The sequence below is a fragment of the Arabidopsis thaliana genome, chromosome 4, assembly GCF_000001735.4.
Source record: "Arabidopsis thaliana chromosome 4, partial sequence".
In the NCBI taxonomy this organism is placed as follows: Eukaryota; Viridiplantae; Streptophyta; class Magnoliopsida; order Brassicales; family Brassicaceae; genus Arabidopsis; species Arabidopsis thaliana.
The window spans coordinates 11,505,494-11,529,291 of record NC_003075.7 but is presented as its reverse complement, the minus strand read 5'-3'; the positions used below and the strand labels follow the sequence as shown (position 1 = coordinate 11,529,291).

The following is a 23,798-nucleotide window of genomic DNA, read 5'->3' as shown; positions in this document are numbered from 1 at the left end:
TTCATTTTAATTACTTAAACCTCGATCCCTTTCGTTATAACAAGTAAGAAAAAAAACAATACAAAAACAACAAAGCTCTTTTTGAACAAAAAAAGAACTCATAAATACAATAAAACGCTCCAACATTAGTGCAGAAATGTTGACATGAACTAGGAATCCAAAAAGACATTTATAAATGCAACGACGCAAATTTAAAGAATAACCAAAGTACATGTTAAATAAAATTCTAAGTCAGCAACGGAACAAAGTCAAGGCTTTGTTAAAGTGTGTTGCTTTGGCTGCAAGGTACTCTTCCCATATCAAACGCCTGTAAATAGGAGGATGGTTCTTGTCGCTGGTCAACGGTCCGATCTGAAGGTTCTTGGGAGGGCCAGCGAAATAAGCGGCTGAGACACGGTGGTGCGTCTTGTTCACCACCGCACGGTGCATTGTACTTCTGAACTGTCCATTGGATATGATATGAGATAAATCTCCCATTATAACAACGAGACTACCTTCTATTGGCTCTACTCCAATCCATCTCGACCCTTCTTCTTGTGGACTTTCAATCTCTAGACCTGACCAATGCAATGCATGCAACATAATTTATGTTACTTGGAATGAATATACATATATTTGTGATATCCACGACCCATTCAGTTTTAGAGTTTTTATGTTTGTCATATAACAAATATTCAAATTTCAAGCTATTCATTACAATTGTTATTTTTTTGGTGAGTATTAGTACTATGTCGTTTTCAATTACATCATATTTTTTTTTTTTTGTATATATCACGAAAACCTGTGTGTCATTTATAAGTAAATTTGATATAAAAATAAAAATTTAAACTGTAAATTTGATATATAGCACTATTTGTTTTTGCTTTCCTCTATTTCTCGTTCATTTAGTTGAAAGGTAACTAGTTTAGTCCGAATTCTAGATCTAGATTTACTTAATTTTCGTTCTAAACTTTATTCCTTTAGACTGGCAACCAATTTAGGAACTCTTTATAAGTATTAATGTGTGGTTGTTGAAAAACTATTGATTAATCGAAAAACAAAAAATGATAAAATGGTATATATATTCTAATAATATTTCTAACCTGGAATATTGCCTTGGTAGAGAATGGTAAGTAGGGAGGAGTCGGTGTGAGGGGCTAAACCCATAGCTAGATGAGGGTCAGGGCAAACCGGGTAGGAGTTCAACTGCAGAAAGGATTGGATCGAGTCAGTTCCTGAACCAGTTTTGTCTGGTACAAGCCATCCCAAATCTTCATGTGTTAGCCCTAACGAGCCCATCAACATGCTTATTAGTCTATGACTTAAATCATCCATTGCCTTCTGATACTCTTCCATCACATTGCTGCATTTGCCAAAAAACGATCATGTATTTTTTATTTTCTTGATTAGTTATTATATTAAGTATCATATTCTTATTCATTTGTTTTCATATTACATAGTGTTTAGATTTGGGCAAAATGCTGTTTAAATTAAATATAGACCATTCATTGTCTTCATGTTTAGTTTCTTCCAAATAAATTTGGTAATGAGCATTTTTCTAGGGGCAATAATGATAATATCATTGTTTATATTTGGAGACGATATTAATTTGGATATTACCAGAACTCGGCATGATCATCGGGCCATAAGAGTGTAGCGTGACGTCGAAGAGAGGAACCCATGACGGAGAATCCTTCAGACCACATGAGCTTATCATAGAACATGGAGATCCGAACCACACCGTAACCAGTGGACTCGTCGGGAGATCGAACGGCTAAGATCTTACGATGCATGGGTAAAGAGAAAAGCCTCTTCATTTGGCAATCAACGTTATGGAGTAACGAGTGTGAGACTCCATGGTCTGTGATATGAAACACACCCCATTCCTCACAGGCTTGTCGTAGTAGCCCATGTTCCTCCGGGTTGGACAAGCTGATGACGGGAATGGGTCCGCTCGTGGTTTCGGGTTCGGGTTTGGACCAGACGTGGGAGTCGGGTAGGGTTTTGGTGTTGGTGAAATCTAGTGGGATGATCCGGTCACGGTTCACGGGGTTGTTCTTGAATAGCTGTGTGACAGAGCTCATGATTATAATTATAGGATTTGCTTTTGTTGTTTCTCTTTCTTTTGATACTTTTGATGGAGAAACATTGTAGCTTTAGGACTATATATAGAGTCGAGTAACCAGTATACACACATGTGGATTTATGTGGAGAAAAGCTGTTATTTTGATTTTGACTCTTTTTCTTTCTCTGTGAATCATAAATAAGATTAAGATGTTAAAAAAAGAAGAAGAGATATTTGTCGTTTGGGGAAAGTACATATCAGTAGGCATTAAATGTACATGGATCTTGTACATGAATTTTTTTGTTGTTGCTAAAATGTATTACTCTTAATTTCAATATAAATGTTGTTTTAGAAGATTTTGTTCTGTTTAAAGGTAATTATTTATATTATTTAGTTTTATCTTTTCACAAGTACTTTATTTTGAATGACATGTTTTCGAAGGGGGTCATAGTATATTTATTTAGTTTCTTAATGTATATGCAAAATGTCGAAACTTTACTTTATTTTGGGTCAAAACGTTACTTATAAGAGTAGCTTTTTTTTACAAGATAATAAACTAGAAATCACATATTTGTTTTCTTTAGGATTTCAGTTCTAAATTGATGTTAATTGTTTTAGATATGCTTTGATAGTCAAATCAAGTTTTCTTAAATATTTCTATTACTATTACAAAACTTAAATTCATTGATCGATGTATCAATGATTAGATAACAAAACCCAAAAATGCATAGAAAAAGCTTTTGCAACCCTCGTGTTAGTAGGCTTCCTTATCGTTAGCAACTATAGATCACAAATTCTTCGAAAAATTCCTGATGATTTTCATGAAATAAATAATGTCTAGATGGAATTAATATATACATCACTTGTCCCAAAACCAATCATCGGACAGTTTGGCAATTGATTTACTTGAGAAAACTAACACCAAATTTCTAAAACTAATTAATACAATAGCTAGTGGATTTCTTTTTATCACAATTCACAAAACACATTTTTTACATAAGCTATATATGTTAGCATTGTTTAGCATAGGTGCATCATGCATGCGAAGTTGACTTTTGTAGCGACATGAAAATATACGAATTGAGAAAGAAGATGTCCATAATTCTTTGGTTTTAGGAAGGTGTTCATAATAATGAATGATAAAAAAGCATTAAAAGTTGTTCTCTCCATGAGTCTTGTCTAAACAGCTCAGGTGCTTCCTTTAACCATTCAACCATACACAACTCTAACATACACGTGTGCCTTTCTTTTGTCCTCTTCTCTTCTTCTCTTAATTTAATTCTCTTTTTTGTCGTTTTTTCATCTATTTCCATCTCTGTTGCATGCATGAACCATTTCCATCTTCATGACAGCTTTATATTGTTGTTAAGAAAAAACAAAGACAGGTCTATCAAGGTTTAGTATTTGTTCGAAAAAGCAATTTAGACAGGTCTATCAAAATTTAGTATATGACATGATTGCTTTAAGAAAAAATGTTGTCAGTGGTGGCTTTAGGCAGGGCACGGACTAGATGTTGTCGATACGGGATTCGCTGGTCTAGGCTCTAGCCATCCTGTTTTATGTTTGTTTTGTTTTGAAACGTCTTTCTTTTAGTTCATAAGATGCTTGTGTAGTTGTATTCACTTTCACCTTGGATTCATGATCTGAAAACTTTTTGTTTTATACAATCCTTTGCGAGTCTTTTTCGAATTTGTATCAAAACAACATTAATATATTAGTACGAAAAAACGTAACAAAAATTCAATGTGAAAAAATAATGTTTACAAAAGATTCCATAAAACTTGGTTCACCAAGACATACTCGATATGTTCCTTTTGGTTTGATTTTTTAAGAAAAACACAAATATTAAGAAAACATATTAAATGTTACTTTTTTAAATGTATTGTTCTTTGTAATTTACAATTTTCAATAACTGTAAATTAATGATATTCAATAATTTGTATTGAAGTTTACAATTTATCAATTATAACTAATAACTATTGCATTGAAAACCTAAAAAATTAATATTTTTGAAATAATTATTTCTTTTAAACAATCAAACAAAAAAGAACAAAAGAAATATATTATTTCGACGTAATAAATTAACAACCATAGTATTTACAAATGCAAGTCTTTGTTGGGCCCTCTTACTTTTTTGTACATGGGCATATACATAATGGGCTTATAACAAAAGCGGTTAGTTCTTGGAGAAGATATCTCAGAATCCCTTAGATCATCTGATTTTTCCAAAAGCAACATGTACGTACGTTTGAAACAATTACGACCTAATTAAATTATTTATATAAAATTCAAAAGAGACTGATTCATGCAAATAGCGGAAAATGAAATTATTGGTATAATAAATAGCAACTTGCCTTACGTCGAGATAAAAAAAACAAATTACTTAAGTTTGATAAGATGGATGATTCGTCTAAGATACTTCATTGTGCGTATAATATGAGTTATACATAAGACATTTTTGTCGTGTCTTGATTTAGAAAGTTATCAGCGATATATAAGTCATCGTCTCCCTCGATATATAGTCTAATAAATTCATTCACCGATTGAAGTCAAAATTCTAACCTCAGCCATTTTTTGTCATTTAATTCATCTTCTTCTTATCCTTTTTTTGTCAACTCTTTTCTTATCCTTTCAGAGTTCAGAGACTACAGATCAAACAAGAAAACTAAATACATATATGCATGTGCATTTAAACTTTAAACAATGAGCAAGTGATGGTTTTTTAGTTACGTGGATCAAGATGCATGAGGTGGACAATTATAAGCTCCCATGTTGATGATAAGCACAAGGACGTTGATTTCGTGTCACATAATTAAGGTCTACCCTAAACCATATGATTTTACATATATATATATATATATATATATATATATATTCATTCCAGCTAATCTCCAAATTGCTCAAAATTACCACTTTCATCTTTCTCTACAATATTTTATCTGACAACTGCATAGTGGAGATATAGAAATTTAAAACTTGTAGCTTTTACACAAAACTTATGAAATAATTTATTATTGCCTTTAATAATTCTCTGTCCAGAAAATTTTAGATTATTACTTTTCGTATGTTACACACAGTAAAATCGTACTTATACAATTCGTACGCTTAATAAATTTTGATCGTGTAGTCTAATGACTTATAATAGTATCATCGTTGTGTTTATATATCATCTTGATATAAATCCGATAGAATGAACATTTAAATGTAAAAAACTAAGTTTTTTCCTACAGATTTTAGAATTTGAATTTGTTTCGACTTTCTACTCGTGATTATATATATTCACCGAATGAAAACAACAATTAATGAAGTCGAGACGTCAGCCATTTTTTTTTATTCTTATCTTTGAAATCTATAAAACAGTACTTATCTATGGACTTCATAAACTACATATGTGTGAATGTTTAATATTGAACAAGTGGTTATTCTCAATTTTTAGCTCCAGTCACTAACGATAACCACAACAACGTCGTTTTTGCTTGATATAAGCTCTCTCTTATATCATTTGATTTTATTTTCATACATCTAATCTCCAAGTTGCTGGGAACAAAGTCTTTCATGTTTCGATAATTATATTAAATCTGTCCACAACACATGTACAAGCAAGTTCGTATATTATTCCAAATGACAGCTTATAACTCTTTCACAGCCCCATGATATTATAACGTACTATTTTGAACTACTCTGTGTAGAAAAGTTCAAGAACAAAATATTTTAATTATGTAGACCCTTTAAACCACGTCGTTTAGTTTTACGAAATCATCAATTAATGCTACTTTGTTTGTTATAGACTTAATAGTATTAAAAAGGTATGTTAGTCTTGCGATACAATTTTGTTGCTACCGTTTACACTTGAGATAATTATATGGTTTATGCGTACGGTAAATCTTTACATCTGATTAATGCATTATAATTCAGATTGATAATTAATAGACAAACCTTCTTCTGTTCTTCATAACAAGGGTTCTTATAAAAATTCTTATCATATATATGTGATATATGTCATGGCTTACCTAAGATCGGAAGGATATTCTAAGTAGCACTTAATGTCACTAGAGTCATCTCTAACTACAAAATATTCAAACAATGTGGAAAATAAGAAAGTTAAATAAAATAACTGAGAAGCAACTTGCTTGGTTCGCTAGACTTTATGCAAATTGGGTTTATATATTCTGATAAAGTTGATAAGCGATATATAAAACGGGATAGATAATTGAAAGCGCTTATAATATATAGACCATGATGAGCGCTTGTCTTAATCCCGTGGTTTAACAACTAATTACATATTGATTACTTATTTAGAGAGCTGTTAGCCGAAATGCCAAATTGCAAATGCAAGCAAAGTTTGAGTTGTGGAATCAAAAGTCAAAGCTGCCACTTTTGTTCTTATCGTTCTTGCAGTTTCCACGTAGTAGCCGAGCACTTTAGTACAAGAGATATTTTTCTTTTAAAGATCGACCAAAATCGTAGTTGGTAACAAATATATAAATATGACGCCAGAAAAACTATACATTATACATTTATTTACATGGGAATTAACGTTGTACCATGTCAATGTGATATTTATTCTGAGAGTAATACTATACATTAATAGCAGAACGTATCGCATACTGGTTAATGTCAATTGTATTACACTATTCAAAATCAGATTTGCATGTTATTTAATCGTATTTATATAAAAAGGTTTACATTAAAAATGAAAACCATATTAACACTATATAAAAACTTAGCCTATTACTAGCTTAACTTTTTAGCCACAACATTAGTCAATTGAGGAATATTTTTTTTGCAAAAAGGTTAGTCTATAGAAATTTGATTTTTGAAGGTCGTTTTCGTTGGAAGACATAAAGCTTCTTGGTTGGGTGAATTTAAAAAATATTCAACGTATTTTTGGAGAACAGCTTGCAGACGACAACATCCTTCAAGTTGCCACTTGAATCCTCCTCAAATTGGCTGCTTAATTAGCATACCTCAAAATATATATCAATTAAAAAAGAACGTCACTTGTTAGTCTTTTTCACGAAATAATATATTACTATTTTTGTCGTTATATATAAGTTGGTGGTTGGCATTTTGTCTTATGGTCCACGTTAATTTCGTGAGAAGCCTTTAGCGTGTTTCTTTTGAGTTTTTTCTTTCATTTGTCAGCTCGAAAACAGGCGGAAATTAAACCAAATTATTATTACGTGTTCCTTAATATCGTGTTTTGTTTGTTTACAAGATATCGTATATGTGATCAACTTATTCTTGCTAACTTGTAATAATCTGTTCTAGTTATACTACCCACTTTATATCATTGCATTGAAGCGATGATGAATATGTCTTACATGAGCTTATGATATAGATTATATATATCCGGTATCTAACTAACCATTTTGAATAAATTTCCTTACTGATGTGGTGGGCAAAAAGTTTACGAGTCGGATTGGTTGGATCCGTGTTGGGTTATATTACATTATATCATATTCGCATTTTAAAAAAAATTTATTGGTTAGGCGTAAATTAACTTTTGATATATGATATAATCGCATAGTTATTCAAATGGTATAGTCCAAACTTTCCTTCCAATACAGCACAACCATTTACCATGTTCACATACAAGTATACGCATCACATACTTTACGTGATGATTTAGAGATATTTAGATATTAGTCTGATTTTAAGTTCAAAGACACGATAAACCAAATAGTTATATTACATCATTGAGACTTGTAAAGATTTCATGAACTAATTCTAATCATGAGAGTAAATAGACTTTAAATTGAAAAGTACTCTAATGAGAAGAGTAAATAAACTTAAGTGAAATATTTCATATATATACTGTAACTCTAAATCCTCAGGGAATCAGGAATTTATAACTCATATTTGAGTCCTATTAAAATAAGGTGTTGGATTTTGATTATATATTTTTATTTGTTGTTATGATTGAATTTTGATTTATGCAACACAAATATATATATAAAGAGAACGACTTTGTATTGCTTAGTAAATTGTCGTGGACAAATTGGATTTTAATCAGGCGATATTAACACTTCAACTGCCGATCATCCATATCAAAACCTAAATCAAGGTATGTCCGTTCAAAACTACCACTGTTCTACATTTAGTATTTAAACCTAAACATTTTTTTTTTTTAAACCTAAACTTGTTCTTAACCAAGATGCACGTAGTATCTTGTGAATGGTTAATTAACTTAATTTAGTAGGACGTAACAAAGTTATAGGACATTACTAGAAGTCTAGAACATAGTTCTTTCGTGATCATTAAAACTTCGATCCAAATTTTTTTGACACAATGTGTATTAATTTAGATTGTTCGATTCAGATTTAGGTCTAACTTTCTTAGGTAAAAAAGCTGGAATTTGTAAATATCCCCAAGCTTCAATGAATCTAGACATTAATTCGACAGATAAGATTTGCGTAAAATACTATAGAAGATTTAGATGTATTTCATATTTTCACTTATCTAGGTTTCATAATTAACCAATCAGCGAATTGGTATAAATTAAAGTTTGGATTGCCAAATACCAAACATGTTTGTATTTATCCATCCAAATATGAAATCAAATATAATCCTATTTTTGAAAGATAAACAATTCTGTTCACAAAAAAAAATCAGAAAGAAAGATAAAAACATAGTATATGTGAGACACAGAAAAGGATCTAACACAACAAAAAGAAAATTACCAAAACGTATCAAAGATTTAGACTTAAATTAGGGCTTAAACATGGATTAAGAATAGAACCAATTATAATATAAGTTAGGAGTGAGGAAAGTCGTAATCGAATACAGCTACACACGAGCGTAGCGTGCTTGAAAGAGACACCAAATCCTGTTTTAGTGGGGAACTTTCTTACTTTCACTTTTTCCCCTCTTTTTTTTTTCCTATTTAAGAACAATTATTTGGGGTTTTTACTCTTTTTATTTTCCCTCATGTTTTTTGATTTTATCAGTCTCTTCCAGCAGCCCTCCAGGTGTAACTGGTCACACATTCGCTTGGCTTACCTTTAACCAGGTGTTTCTCCTTCTTCATAGATTTTAGGGATGCCAATTTTCAATACTACGTTTTAAGTTCCTATACCGTAATTTATGGTTTTATTCGCATATAACAGTGGCATTTCCGTTTTTTTCCCACAAAGTCAGATTCTCTTCAAATTAAAATTTTTACATAACTACTTTTCGTATTAAATAAATATTTTAGAACGAAAAAGATCATTTAGATTTATCTCTTTTAATTTTTATTCATAAAAACTAGTTAAAAAATTAAAATAGCATATGATTATTATTGAGATAACAAAATTCTGTCGAGAAAAATCCACCGAACATATATTTTAGCAGCCCGTTTCAAAACCTTTACAATTAAATTGATTAAATTAAACACCATAGAAAGAAAGAGACGTCAAAGAAAGGATCTCTTCTGAGTTCTCTGACTCAATTTCTGAGCTCTCTATAAATATAAGCTCTCTTCTTCACACTTTTAATGCAACTCTCAATATCACTATTAAATATCTTTCTCTTTTCACTTCTTCACTTTCCTCGATTCCTGAGTTTTCGATCCTTTTGTTCTCTAACCACCGGTTTCCTCTTTAACCGGTCTCTGGATAATCATCATAATCATTAGGATCATCAAGATAAGGAATCTTTTTGAGTATATCTCTACACCAAATCGAATCTATGGATCAAAAAGTTAGACAGTTTGAGGTTTGCACTCAAGACGGTAGCGTTGATCGTCACGGCAATCCAGCTATCCGAGCTAATACCGGCAAATGGCTCACTGCTATTCTCATTCTAGGTAATGATTCTCTCTCTCTTTCTCTCTATATATACCACTGTTCTTTGTCTTAAAGTGTTGTGTTTTGGATTCTAAAGAAATGGGTTTTTGGTTGATATAGTGAATCAAGGACTAGCTACGCTTGCGTTCTTCGGTGTAGGAGTGAATTTGGTTCTGTTTCTGACTCGAGTGATGGGACAAGACAATGCAGAAGCGGCTAATAATGTTAGTAAATGGACAGGAACTGTCTATATCTTCTCTTTGCTTGGTGCTTTCCTCAGTGACTCTTATTGGGGACGTTACAAGACTTGTGCTATCTTTCAAGCAAGTTTCGTTGCAGTAAGTGTCTTCAACACTGCTCTGTCTTTTTCTAGGGTTTGTTTCTTTAACAATAAGTTAACATGTTTTAATGGATTATAGGGGTTGATGATGTTATCTTTATCTACTGGTGCGTTATTGCTTGAACCAAGTGGTTGTGGAGTTGAAGATTCGCCGTGTAAGCCTCATTCGACGTTTAAGACGGTTCTGTTTTATCTGTCGGTGTATCTAATCGCGTTAGGGTATGGTGGTTATCAGCCGAACATAGCTACTTTTGGAGCTGATCAGTTTGATGCGGAGGATTCCGTTGAAGGACACTCGAAAATCGCGTTTTTCAGTTACTTTTACTTGGCTCTGAATCTTGGATCGCTCTTCTCAAATACTGTCTTGGGTTACTTTGAGGATCAAGGGGAATGGCCGCTTGGATTTTGGGCGTCTGCTGGCTCTGCTTTTGCGGGGTTAGTGCTTTTCTTGATTGGCACGCCAAAGTACCGACACTTTACGCCTAGAGAGAGTCCTTGGTCTAGATTCTGCCAAGTGTTGGTTGCTGCAACAAGAAAGGCTAAGATTGATGTGCACCATGAAGAGTTGAATCTCTATGATTCTGAGACTCAATACACTGGAGATAAGAAGATTCTTCATACCAAAGGCTTCAGGTAAGATAACCAATTAAAAGTTCTGTTATAATCTCAGAAACCATCGTCAAGATCAGTGTTAACTCTCTCTCTATTATTTTCTACAGATTCTTGGATAGAGCTGCTATTGTTACACCTGATGATGAGGCTGAGAAAGTAGAGAGCGGATCGAAATACGATCCATGGAGGCTCTGCTCGGTGACTCAAGTCGAAGAAGTGAAATGTGTATTAAGACTCTTACCAATCTGGCTCTGCACCATCCTCTACTCTGTGGTTTTCACCCAAATGGCTTCACTGTTCGTTGTGCAAGGAGCAGCGATGAAGACAAACATCAAAAACTTCCGGATTCCAGCTTCAAGCATGTCTAGTTTCGACATTCTCAGTGTCGCCTTCTTCATCTTCGCATACAGGCGGTTTCTTGATCCACTCTTTGCAAGACTTAACAAAACAGAACGCAACAAAGGTCTCACTGAGCTTCAGAGGATGGGGATTGGGCTTGTGATTGCGATAATGGCGATGATTTCCGCAGGAATCGTAGAGATACACAGACTGAAAAATAAGGAACCGGAAAGTGCTACTTCGATCTCAAGCTCCAGCACTTTGAGCATTTTTTGGCAAGTACCTCAGTACATGTTGATAGGTGCATCAGAAGTGTTCATGTACGTTGGTCAACTCGAGTTCTTCAACAGCCAAGCACCAACCGGGCTAAAGAGCTTTGCAAGCGCGCTATGTATGGCTTCAATATCTCTTGGGAACTATGTAAGCAGTTTGTTAGTTTCCATTGTCATGAAGATCTCTACAACAGATGATGTGCATGGCTGGATTCCTGAAAATCTCAACAAAGGACACTTGGAGAGATTCTACTTCCTTTTAGCTGGTCTAACCGCTGCTGATTTCGTGGTTTACTTGATTTGTGCCAAATGGTACAAGTATATTAAATCTGAAGCAAGTTTCTCTGAGTCCGTAACTGAAGAGGAGGAAGTCTGAGTCAGGAGCTAGAGAGTTTTGTGTTTTATTTTAATGCTGTGAAGCTTTTTACAGTAATTTGTTTAAAGCTGAGCTTGTTCTGTGATATAAACTGGTCTTATTGTGTTTTTATTTTTGGGTTATACTCTTGTGCAAAGTTTAGTTGATGTTTCTCAATAAAGGATAAGTTGATTCCACAGTTCCAACACATAGTTTATGTAACTTTTCTCATAACCTTTGAATCAGTCAAAACCTAAACACTTACTAGTAGAACAGTAAAAATTTACAATATTAAATCAAGCTCTTAATGTTGTAGTGAAAACAAGGACTGTTAACTATGGAAACTGCAGAAAAAGCTTTGTGGAAACTTAACAGCCTGAGAACAAGCTAAACGTTCATCCTTAGGTCTTATCTTTGTGGCCACTCGAGCTGATGCTTCAACTCAAGAGTTTCTATGATACAAAAATCGCGAACCGCCTCAAATTGTTGTTACATCAATACAAGAGAGGCAACTCTCGCTGTCTTGATCATCATTTGGCGAAGAAAGGAACTTGACAAAGAATTCGTCTTGGTAGCTGTTTTTACCAAGAGAATGGAATTAATGTAGAATGTGGTTCGTTCTTCACATGGTTTTATTTTTAAGAGTATCTTCCCGAAGATGGCATCCGTTGCAGAGACCGTTGAAAGTCCGGCTTTAATCGCTTGTTTGACATCCCACCAAATGATCTAAACATCAACAAGAAACCGGTTTTTAAAATATATCAACTGACATTTTTATTTTGATAATCATATAGATATAGTCAAGAACAAACCGTGGAGATCCTTGTCGTTTATGCAGAGGTTGACCAAGCATTGATCTCACACTGGACAGTGCTCTCTCAGCAGCCTAAAGGTAAGAACGTCAGAGAAGGGAAAAGATGGGATCAGAATAAACCCGAGGCAAGAATTTAGTTGAGTTACCTGCATTCTAGCTTCGTCCCATGTCGATCCAACTCCTTCCCCTACAACACGCCCATCTATTTCAACCTGAAATATATTACAAAGAGTATCAAGAGGGGTCTACACTCTAGATACTTCAAACCAATTGAATAGATATGAAATATACTGATGGCCCTGAAGAGAAAATCATGAATCTTTCTCTTTTAACTGAAAATTGTCTATCTTAGATTTTTTTTTTAAAAAATTTAACACTTCTGTGTTCTAATCTTTTAGGGGTGCGAACCTGAGCATGTAATTCATCTCTGTGGACCATGTCAGATGGAAGCTGACGCTGAGATTGAAAAGCCATCTCAAGACCCTCCGATGCACACTGGAATTTGGTTACAGATGAATCAAAGATGAGAAAAAACAATATGTGAATGTAAGCAAGCAACCATATCAATCAACAGTATCCGCACTAAGGAGATACATACCAATTCCCTGAGTGCAGTAATGGAGCCAGTGTGCCTCATAGAACCTTCTAATCTCGGATCTGTAGGTCTAGAAGAAACTGGCAACGCTGTTTCATCTCTAGCAAATGGCTGATTATTAAGCGCATTTGCGTTTCCCATACTTATATTTTCATTGGTGAAGGGGGTAGCATCTCTGTGGCTGGGCCCTGGGTCACCATTTGCACGCATATATCCATCTGCAAAAAAAGGAGTAAGAACTCAAGAAACTGGAAACAAACGAACAACAATGAGTTTAAAGCCTCATTATAAGAACAATGTGAATGAAGCCGACCAATATTAAACCTGAGCCAACTGCCACAAATCCAAGATAGCTCTCACCCTTGTAAAGGGAAGGGACCCACAGTTTTGATATCATAACATACTGACACGCAACCGTTTGTGGTGGCAGTACTCATACTCATTGATATAAACCCATTTATGAGGACCAACACGAAGCTACAATAGATCTATTAATATTACAGACTAAACAGATTGGTTGAAAAATTGAGATCTACACCCAATATTGTGAAGATGGTTTAGAAACATCAAACAAATAACATTCACCCAATATAGCAGATTCAAACAATCTATCTCAAATAGTATCTCTGCAGACAAAGATTAAGACACGAGTAAATCATGAGTCAGAAAGTCTTACCAGCTAAATTCTGTATAGAAGCTTCAGCAGCCTTATGCAGGGCTTCTCTTCTCGATTTGCCAATCCCTTCTCCAATTTTTTGATTAGAAAGCCAAGCCTGCAAAAAAAACATAGATTTAATGTACAGTTGACACAATCAACAAAGTAACCTCACTCAAAGGAAATATAGGATCTCAAAGAGCATAAGGTTCCACCAAAATTACTGACACCATACAAACAGATACGTCTAAGAGCAATACGTACCTCAACAGAGAACCGCAAATCTGTACTAGAAACTAAACTTGGTTTGTACTCCACCTACAATGTCATGGAATAATAACACATCAACTCACGTATGGAATTAATGGTAATCATGATGATATTTACATACCTTAGCTCCACATTTGATAGCAATTCCGTGTAGAACATCAGCTGAAGTCTCCGTTGCTGAGACACTTCGTTCAGGTAGGAAGTCAAGATCACTGTTCCTAGAGGAAGATTGATTCCAAGACGCATCCTCCCCTAGAGAGTCCATCCCAATACCCAAGTCAGTGATTTATCTTCAGAACAAAATGATACAAGAACAAATAACTTTGATGGCTTACCATAGAAAGGATGAGAGTCAGGTAGATTGTTATTTGAACGTAACTGTTCATCTCTCCGGAGAGACTGCAAATATATCACAGTGAGCACTAAACGTCGTACAGCAGTATAAAGACCAAAAAAACTGACAACTGTAAAATCATAGGTTAAATAAGATTAGTGGTACCTCCTTTGGCGGCCTGCGATTCTCATGAAGCATCCTGTCAGACTGAGTTGAGTTATCAATCTTAGAAAAAAATGATGGATGACGAGGCCTGTGCTTTTCCATATGAATCATTTCAGAATCCAACGGATATTCTTTTGAGACTGCTCGACGAATTTGAGCAGGATCCATCTCCTCCTCAACAGGAAACCAGCCATTTCTTGATTGCACATGTGAGGGTGGAGCTTGAACTGGAGGTCTCTGAGGAAATGAAGGTTCACTTGGAGCAGGATCCCTAGTATCTTGTCCATGCTGCAATATGAGGAGTCTCCTCCTAGTATCTGGATCTAATTCTGATTCAGGTACCTCACCTTCCTCTCTAGCAGGAGAACTCTGCAAGCTTGGTTCTGAAGGAACCAAGTGTTTAGCTATTGATGTCGGTTGTTGAGGTTGTTGAAATGGAATACTTGGAAAGGCCATAGCTGAAGGTTGTATTGCTTGTTGCACGACTTGTACTGGTACTGGAACTGAAACAGAAGAAGCAGAAGCCATGGGGAACTGAACGGGAGCAGCTATCCTCGGATCTATATTTGCCGCCGGAAGGACAGCTGAAGATGCAGAAATTGCCTCCTGAATAAAACGGAAAAATGTATTTGAATTTCAACATTGGGCAGAAAATTTAAACCAGAAGCCATGTTTACTGGAGTTGGCATCTTTAATGGATCACCACAATAACTCAGTAACAATAGAGCCTCAAAATGTAAATCACCTTCAGTCTTCTCTCCACTTCAGTATCAGCCATCCCGTCAAAGGAAAGTGGATCTTTGTTCCCATTTAAACCCGATGTATCATCCTATATTGAAAAAAGAATGAGTTACTGGGAAGCAGTTTCAAAGGTGAGTAAAATAAGCTCCCAGACTGCCTGGAAGAGAACCAAAAAATTATCTACTCCCAATCGCTAACAAGTATCACGACTAACCTCCGACACCAAATAATGGCTGACATCAGGCGGAGAAGGAATATCCTCAGCATCATTCTCATAAGAAATTTCAGCAATCCTTGGTAGCAGACTATCATCAAAATCCCTGTAACCAAGTTCAAATACCATTTCACCGTAAGTATGTACTAAGGAAGCACCCTTGATCAGTAGAGATGTCAAGAAAACAAACTACTATTATCAAATCTGACATCTTACCTGAAAAATCCACCTCTGACACCACAGGCAACGTTCCTGGCAACACATAGTACTGGTGTTGCAGCAGCCTACAAGAAAAGGAAACGAGCTATATGTGACACCATTTATTACTGAAAAGTCAAGACTATCACTTCTGGTAGAAATTGTGCAACAAACCAGGCCCACAAAGACCCCTTGCGTAGAACTCACCACAAAGCTAGCTTATGTTAGGTCTTATAAGGCTTCATTTGTTCCATTCTAAATGACTTGTGATTCTTTTGATTAATAATATTCTTATCAAATTCACATGCTTCTGCATTTTTCATAACCAATTTCAACTAGGTAAAAATTATACTTACTTCAGCTTGAGGAGAATAATAGGGAGCGAATGCAGGAACCACATGTACCCTCGGCTGATCCTTCTCATCCCAAACTTTCAATCGATCATCAATTACCAATGCCATCTTTGGATGGCAGGTTCCATCGAGAAACACATTGAACAGTGACTTTTTAAAACCTGTGGTGGTTAATTACAAGCTTGTAAGAAGTTTTACCATGATGAAATATAAGCAGGTATAAGATACCAAAAAGTATACCAGATTTCACACAAACGATGCGAGCAAGCAAGTCATTTGTGTTTATCAAATTCCCTTCTGGATCAAGGAGCCTCCACATCTCTAAGGCGTAATCTCTTTCAGCCATCGTGCAAACATATACTTCAAAACGCTTACGCCCTTTTGCTGTCAAATAGCTTCGAAGTTCCTCCCATGAGGGCCTCATTCTCACAAGAACACTTGTATCACGAATCTGTGTGTAAATATAGGAATGCAGATTCAGCCACAAGAATTCAGAAAAATCTAGGTGCTCCAGAAAGGAGCAAATGAAAAATAAAAGGTTATACCACAAGTATTCAAGGAAATCCACCACACAGCACACCACCACTTATTGTCTTTTAAATGTGTAGTAAGCACTAAACATATATGTATACGGGGAACAGAAACTAACAGACATATACTGATTCAAGACTTGCATACCATTGGGTTAATGCGAGTCAGAATAATATTCTTCTCTTGCAACCTTATCAGAGGGCGAACAAGAGGCTGATGGTTGTCAGACAAGGCAGGAACAATTTCAGATTGCACCTTTATCACCTCCCCGTTTTCAACAACCTGGTCACTTTCAATATATTGCTTCAATAGATTTTTGTCATCTTGATAACGCTTCATCTCAGCCACTATAACGGCAAGGCGTTGAGGGTCCATCTCGTTGTTTATTCTCCGCTGAAACCCGTCAATCTTATCCTCAAATGAGCGCATGGTATTCGCCACTACAAGGGTTTCATCAAGATCAAAGACAATACCCAGACATCTAAGATTCAACATAACAAGACAGGAATCGTAAATTCCAGGAGCAACACTAAATGCCCAGAAACAAGGACGGTCATTCTTGATATTTTCCGAGTACATAGCAACCAAATGGAGCTCTTCTCCACCCAAGAGCATTACTGCTGTCTGCAAGAAGCAAAAATCCAAAACTCACAAATATGAGGACAATTTGTAACATAACAAACAACACAAGATTCAAACCCCCACTCTACTAAAAGTTTCTAAAGCCCCAAACTTGATGCAGCTCTGACATTAAGGAAGTTAAATAATGACACAAAATCCTATTTATCATTAAGTGTTTTTGAGTTTTAGTTGATAAAATCTAAGTCTGAGTAAGGCTTAAAGGTTCGTAAGGTTTAGATACCTTGTTGTCCCTGAGACAGGACGAGTAGAATAAACTGAGTGACTCCTGAGCTGGAGAAGGTGAAGCTTCTAATTTGAAACAAAGGCCACAAGATGAAATTGTAGTAAGTATTGCAAGAGGAGGACACCTCTCGCCAGATTGAGAAAAGTGGCTTATTCTGATTCCCATCTTGGCTAGCTCCATTACTTCCCTCTGTTTCTTCTTCCTCTGCTTCATCACATCATCTTGTTGCTGATTCAATTCCCTTGAAGGGTATATCTCCAATTCTCCAAGTCTTCCATCACCATGAAACACTTCTACTCTATTATTACTATACATACTTTCTTTTCTCCTTCTCCTTCTTAAAGTTTACAGATCAATGGATGTCTATTGTCTCATCTCAAAATTGGTTCATCAAAATCTAAACTTTTTGTTGTCCCTTGGCCAGAATTGATAGATTGATCACCAGTCCACACTAGTTTATGAATTGGATCCGAGTTTTTTTCTTTAGCAAGAATCAGGAAAACAAAAGGAAGATTTTTGATAAATGGGTAAATAAGAGAAAGAATGAAAATTTAGTGTTTGTTCCTTAAGATTTTGTTCCCTTTGAATATAGATCTGTAAAATACCGATGATGAATCCACAAAAAAAAACCCTAGTTTCTTTCTTCTTCCTTGGTTGATGATGAGTTTGTTTGTGTATCTGGGAAAAGTTTATTAGGTTTTGTGGCGTTCTAAAAATCGAGAGAAACCCTAGATCCAGATAACGAAGAGTCAAGATTGTGAATACGGCATTATGCCTTTGTCCTTGGTTTTTTTAAGGGAAAACAAAACACGAAGGGCCCCTTCATTTTCTTTAACCGTTCTTTTTTTTATTTATGTCTTATTTTAAAAACAATTAATACTATTTTTAAAAATTAATAAAAGCCTGAAATAGTTTTTATCAGCTCAAAACCTGTCAAATTCTGTTTTTTTTTCGATTCATACCGTACTTGTAATGTACTTTTATACTTGTGTTTCTGATCTCATGTTTTGATTTTTACAGTGTCAAGGATTCATATACCACAAGATATTTATAGTTCATCTAATTCTTTTTTTTTAGAAGATTATTTATTCAAAAGACATGATATTTTTGACATATACTTGTCTCTTTATTTGTGAAATATTTTTTATCTACCAAGCATGAATATTTTTTCACATATATCTTTCCCCTACTCTTTTCAATCTTTTCCTTATAAAATAATAGTTTAGTAAATAAAAAATGATTTATTTTGTTTTCTAAAATACACAACTACGTAAAGATAATTTTTTTTTATAGACAGTATTTTTTTCCTTGTTTAAAAATAACCGTTACGTACAAAAGCCGTTACAAAATTCTTTCCTAATGTCTTTTTTTTCCGTGTTCTTTCCTAATGTCTTATGAAAACAATTTTGAAACTAAAAAGGCACAATGTATATTGTTCTAATTGCATAATAAACAACCGATAACATACACCGGGAGTCGTGCTCACATTAATAAAATCTCAAAGTGAATAAAAATTACCTCAATTCATGTAAAAACTAAATTTTTACGAATAATAAACTAAAACATTTAAATTTTATTAAAAGTTTTGTTGTTAGTCAGAGAATTTTATTTAAATCTCAAATACCCACATATATACAATTTTGATACTTATAACTTTCTTCAAAATTTCAAGACATTGTGTAAACTGTAATTTTATAATTTTAAAAGTTCAATAGAACATTTTTACGAATAATGTAGAGTTAACTCGTGCCAACATTTATAGTAGTGTTTGAATATTGTTCCATACATTTCCTTTGAAATTTTCTATTAGTTACTAGTAGATGGTCTTCTACAAAACAATTCTTACACTCGAAGAAAAATATAAAGTGTTGGGCCTATTGGCAGATATATTCGTCTTCTACTTATATGGGCCTTATGCCAAACCGGAAATAGAATCAGAGAGAATTTCAGCAAACCGACTCTTGTTCATATACGTATATCCTCGATTTCCGTCGTTCTTCCTTCTCCTCTCAATCTCTCTTTTCACATCACCGATTCAGAGAGAACACCGAATATGACCGCCGATTCAACCGTCGCACTCGTTCATAGCGTCGTTTCTAACGGTGATGTCTCCAACGGAAACACCTCCGCTTCCTCTAAGAAATCTCGTGAGATTGACCGTCGCCGCCGCAGACGGAAGCAGAAGAAGAACAACAAAGCATCCCAAGCCGATGTAGATGCATCGGACGTTTCTGCTGCTTCTGAATCCAAAGAGAATACAGATCCCCAGCCACAGGTTAACTTTGTGCTCATCTTCTCGTACTCGATTCATGGAGAGGTGTTCTAGGGTTTTTCTTAGGGTTTGTGATTGTTTATCGTTTGCTGATGATTTTTGGTATATGTTTCTCTTTGATAGGTTTGTGAGCAGATTGTGATAGAGTATGTTCCAGAGCAAGCTGAATTTGAAGATGGTTTTAACGATGAGTTTAAGGAAATCTTCGAGAAGTTCAACTTCCGCGAACCTCTTGCCTCTGAAGAAGACGGTACGAAAGATGAGTCTGAGGAGAAAGAAGATGTCAAAAAGAAGGTTAACTCTGATTCTGATTCAGACGACGACGAGCAGGATAATCAGAACAAAGAGAAAGGCATCTCTAATAAGAAGAAAAAGGTATAGCTCAAACCTTATTATTACCTCTCAATTTGTTTTATTGCATTCTTTAGATTCTGAATATTCTGAATTTCTGTTTCCTCAGCTTCAACGGAGAATGAAGATTGCTGAGCTGAAGCAGGTTTCCGCTAGGCCTGATGTTGTTGAGGTATGGATGCTTCTCTATTGTGTTCATAGTACCAAGGTTTATCTCGTTGTGTAGATATCTATTGTATATTCATAAGTTCTGTTTTACAATTTTCAGGTCTGGGACGCGACTTCAGCAGATCCAAAGCTGTTAGTGTTTTTGAAGTCGTACCGGAATACAGTTCCTGTTCCAAGACATTGGTCGCAGAAGAGAAAATATTTGCAGGTTTGTGATAATTCTAGTAATGTACTGTAGTTAACTATATGTTTCTGTGATTTGTGGGTGTGGTACTGGTACATAGGGGAATTATATCAAGAGGGATAGAAACGTCTGTGATAACCATGTCAATTAAGTTTCCTTATACCTATATATGCTTCTTGCAGGAGAACATCTGTGATAACCATGGAGCCTGGACTTGTAGGTGTAACCGGAGAGGACTCTTAATTTTTTTTTTCTGTCTATATATGAAATCTGTGGTGCTTAGGTTTTGGAGTAAACTGTTTAATGAATCAGTTTGGGATATTCCCTTTCTGAAACTGTATTTTGTTTTCGTATGCATGATAGTGATCTTGCTTTTAGATGCATCTGTTTTTGTAGTACTTTTATACTGCTTTTTCTTTCTTTTTATAAGTTGGTGGCATCTCAGCGGGGTTTCATTTTTGCAGGGAAAGCGTGGGATAGAGAAGCAGCCATTTCATCTTCCTGATTTCATTGCTGCAACCGGAATTGAGAAGATTAGACAGGTAAAAGTTATTCTCTATCAATATAAGGTGCAAGTCGCTAAATGCTTCTACTGTCAGCTAATTCTTGTGTGGTTCTTATGTAGGCTTACATTGAGAAAGAAGATGGTAAGAAATTGAAGCAAAAGCAACGGGAGAGAATGCAACCAAAAATGGGAAAGATGGACATTGACTACCAGGTTTCTATTTTTTTTAATCTTTGTTTTGTGATGAGTATTTGCTGATATCTGTTCTATAACTGACAAGTGAAGCTATTCTTTCCTTTCTCAGGTACTTCATGATGCATTTTTCAAATACCAAACAAAGCCTAAGCTGTCAGCTCTAGGCGATTTGTATTTTGAAGGGAAAGAATTTGAGGTAATTCCTTGTGACATGTTTTTTCAGCTTTATCTATAATTACATTGCTTGGTTTCATTGGTTTGTTTACCTAAAATCTAATTACTATCATTTGGGAAATAGGTTAAACTGAGGGAAACGAAACCAGGGTTTTTGTCAAACGACTTAAAAGAAGCTCTTGGTATGCCTGAAGGCGCTCCTCCCCCATGGCTGATTAACATGCAGGTGAGTTTATTGTGACTTATCTTTTTAATTATTCTGATTGGAATCGAGTTGTTCACCTTTAATCTCTTCTTTGACAGAGATATGGTCCGCCTCCTTCTTACCCACATCTGAAAATTCCTGGTTTGAATGCTCCTATTCCAATTGGAGCTAGCTTTGGTTTTCATGCTGGCGGCTGGGGGAAACCTCCAGTTGACGAAGTAAGCATTTTTTTTTATCTACATTCTTCTTTTTTATTATTTCTATGCCATCTACTAACTTTTATTTTTTTCCCGTTCTTATCGTTTGTGTTACATAGTATGGGCGTCCATTGTATGGAGATGTTTTTGGTGTCCAGCAACAAGATCAGCCTAACTACGAGGTAACTGTTTTCATCTCTCTCTGTTATTCTCCTTAGTAATTGCATATTGTGCTACGAGGTAGATACCACAAAATACAAAGTAAAAGCGTCCTATTGAATATTTAGAGATCATACAATTTGGTGATAGAGTATGACGGTTGTATTTTATCATTATCTTAGGAGGAGCCAATTGATAAGAGCAAGCACTGGGGTGATTTAGAGGAAGAGGAAGAAGAAGAGGAGGAGGAAGAAGAGGAACAAGAAGAGGAGATGGATGAAGAGGAACTAGAAGACGGCACTGAATCTGTTGATACACTGTCAAGGTATTGTTATCATTATGCATTTATGAGGTGTATACTATTTATTTGTTTCCTTATCAGTATAATCTAAGTATAAAGCTGATTTGTGATTTTCCCCTTCTTTCAGCACTCCTACTGGTATAGAGACACCGGATGCAATTGAACTTCGTAAGGATCAGAGAAAGGAACCTGATAGGGCTCTATACCAGGTTTGAAACCTAATTTTGATGATCTTACACGCCTTGTAGGCTTTTCTATTAGTTTGATATAAACCAATAATTCACTGTTTCTGGTCGTTAATGCCTTTTTTTTTTTGACTTGTGAAGGTACTCGAGGAAAAGGGAGAGAGTGTTGCTCCTGGAACATTGCTGGGAACCTCACACACATACGTTATTAAGACTGGTACTCAAGAAAAGACGGGAGCCAAAAGGGTAAGCAGTCTGTTGTTACATGCTCAGAGATTTGTTGTTTTGCTTGATGACAAGTGGGCTAACGTATGCAATTGTGTCAAATTGAGCAGGTTGATTTGCTGAGAGGGCAGAAGACAGACAGAGTGGATGTCAGCTTACAGCCAGAAGAGCTGGATGCTATGGAAAATGTTTTACCTGCCAAGTATGAGGAGGCAAGAGAAGAGGAGAAATTGCGCAATAAGCCAGTGGACTTGAGTGACATGGTCGTCGAGGTAATGACTTTCTTTATATTTATATCTCTATTTTTTTCAACACTATTGATATGAATGCGGATGAATAATCAAACGTTTACTTGGTGGAATGTTTAACAGCATGTGCAGCAGAATAGTAGGAAGAGGAAAATGCATGACAAGGAAGGGAAGAAGAAGAAAGATTTCAAATTCTGAGGTGTTCTGGAAGAGACACGGAAAAGGATTCTGGATTCTGGACATGAGAGAGATAGGGAGAGATTCTTGTTCCAGAGTTATTAGTCTTTGAGTCAGAGATCTTGAGTTTTAGTCTTAATGCTTATGAGATTCTATACTATGTTGTTATCTGAAGGCTTAAGTAAAACTTTGTTTTTGGAATTTGAACAAATTCAAAGCCTGAGACTTGGAACAAAAAAAGTGGGGAAAAAAGGCTTTGTTTTGTAAGCGACGTCTTGTTTTTCAAATTGTCCGAGTACTTTCAGCGTTTATGGTTTTTAAAAGATTGATCATTCGGTCTACAGAATAAACCGTCGATGTGATCTATTTCAGTGCACCTTGTTATCTTTAAGCGAGGCAAAAATATGTACATTTTCACGACATTCGCTCCTGAAACCAAATTATGTTCATATGTTACTGTCATATGCATAGTGTGAACTAATTCATAGGCATGATCCTTGGGTTGTTCAATCCCTGCATGTGATGAAAAAAACTTAACATACTGTGGATTTTTTCAATGATGTATTCTATTACTTTTCCAATATTAGGCGACAAATGATTCGACCACACCTCATTCCGGGAGAGTAATGAAACAGCGACAAATGGCCAATTATGCCACTCATTGTCCTACCGGGCTACCACCATTCTTCACCTTTCTTTCAACATTATCATGAGCATGATGACTCGTAGAGTCGTAGGGTTCCTAAATCGCCTTTCTTCACCTTTCTTTCAACATTATCTATTTAT

General features: G+C 35.3%; 4 protein-coding genes and 1 long non-coding RNA gene across 7 annotated transcripts; 2 read left to right on the top strand and 3 right to left on the bottom strand.

Annotated features, from left to right (window-relative positions):
- Positions 1 to 231: 231 nt before the first annotated feature.
- GA3OX3 (gibberellin 3-oxidase 3) lies at positions 232 to 2,063 on the bottom strand (the record flags this gene model as incomplete). The annotated part of the gene is made up of 3 exons (NM_118289.1): positions 232 to 557; positions 1,083 to 1,342; positions 1,600 to 2,063. 3 exons carry the CDS (start codon positions 2,061 to 2,063, stop codon positions 232 to 234), a joined length of 1,050 nt encoding a protein of 349 aa, NP_193900.1.
- A 6,729-nt stretch (positions 2,064 to 8,792) lies between these two features.
- Positions 8,793 to 9,040, bottom strand: AT4G07025. Its single transcript, NR_142079.1, has one exon. It is a non-coding gene; the product is annotated as an other RNA (long non-coding RNA).
- Positions 9,041 to 9,486: 446 nt separating this feature from the next.
- NRT1.8 (NITRATE TRANSPORTER 1.8) lies at positions 9,487 to 11,939 on the top strand. The gene is made up of 4 exons (NM_118288.4): positions 9,487 to 9,833; positions 9,934 to 10,151; positions 10,233 to 10,786; positions 10,873 to 11,939. The coding sequence occupies exons 1-4, from the start codon at positions 9,716 to 9,718 to the stop codon at positions 11,750 to 11,752; spliced, it is 1,770 nt and encodes a 589-aa protein (NP_193899.2). The 5' UTR covers positions 9,487 to 9,715; the 3' UTR covers positions 11,753 to 11,939.
- CPL1 (C-terminal domain phosphatase-like 1) lies at positions 11,896 to 18,303 on the bottom strand. Its single transcript, NM_118287.5, has 17 exons — positions 17,464 to 18,303; positions 16,749 to 17,225; positions 16,311 to 16,521; positions 16,074 to 16,231; positions 15,736 to 15,803; positions 15,520 to 15,625; positions 15,310 to 15,393; positions 14,565 to 15,170; positions 14,401 to 14,464; positions 14,187 to 14,317; positions 14,060 to 14,113; positions 13,817 to 13,913; positions 13,144 to 13,358; positions 12,954 to 13,040; positions 12,692 to 12,757; positions 12,544 to 12,617; positions 11,896 to 12,457 (listed from the first exon to the last, which is right to left on the bottom strand). Exons 1-17 carry the CDS (start codon positions 17,779 to 17,781, stop codon positions 12,370 to 12,372), a joined length of 2,904 nt encoding a protein of 967 aa, NP_193898.3. The 5' UTR covers positions 17,782 to 18,303; the 3' UTR covers positions 11,896 to 12,369.
- A 1,081-nt stretch (positions 18,304 to 19,384) lies between these two features.
- On the top strand, positions 19,385 to 23,469 carry AT4G21660 (proline-rich spliceosome-associated (PSP) family protein). 3 transcript variants are annotated; one of them, NM_001203860.1, is made up of 16 exons: positions 19,450 to 19,741; positions 19,862 to 20,113; positions 20,199 to 20,261; positions 20,358 to 20,465; positions 20,542 to 20,583; positions 20,906 to 20,983; positions 21,067 to 21,159; positions 21,251 to 21,337; positions 21,440 to 21,541; positions 21,619 to 21,738; positions 21,837 to 21,899; positions 22,059 to 22,201; positions 22,305 to 22,386; positions 22,504 to 22,608; positions 22,698 to 22,859; positions 22,959 to 23,278. In NM_001203860.1, exons 1-16 carry the CDS (start codon positions 19,520 to 19,522, stop codon positions 23,031 to 23,033), a joined length of 1,797 nt encoding a protein of 598 aa, NP_001190789.1. In that variant the 5' UTR covers positions 19,450 to 19,519; the 3' UTR covers positions 23,034 to 23,278. The 3 variants fall into 3 exon arrangements, with proteins under 3 accessions (NP_193897.2, NP_001328547.1, NP_001190789.1); NM_118286.4 differs by lacking the exon at positions 20,542 to 20,583 and having other exon boundaries at positions 19,385 to 19,741; positions 22,959 to 23,469; NM_001341508.1 differs by lacking the exon at positions 20,542 to 20,583 and having other exon boundaries at positions 19,385 to 19,741; positions 20,624 to 20,983; positions 22,959 to 23,469.
- The last annotated feature ends 329 nt before the right edge of the window (positions 23,470 to 23,798 follow it).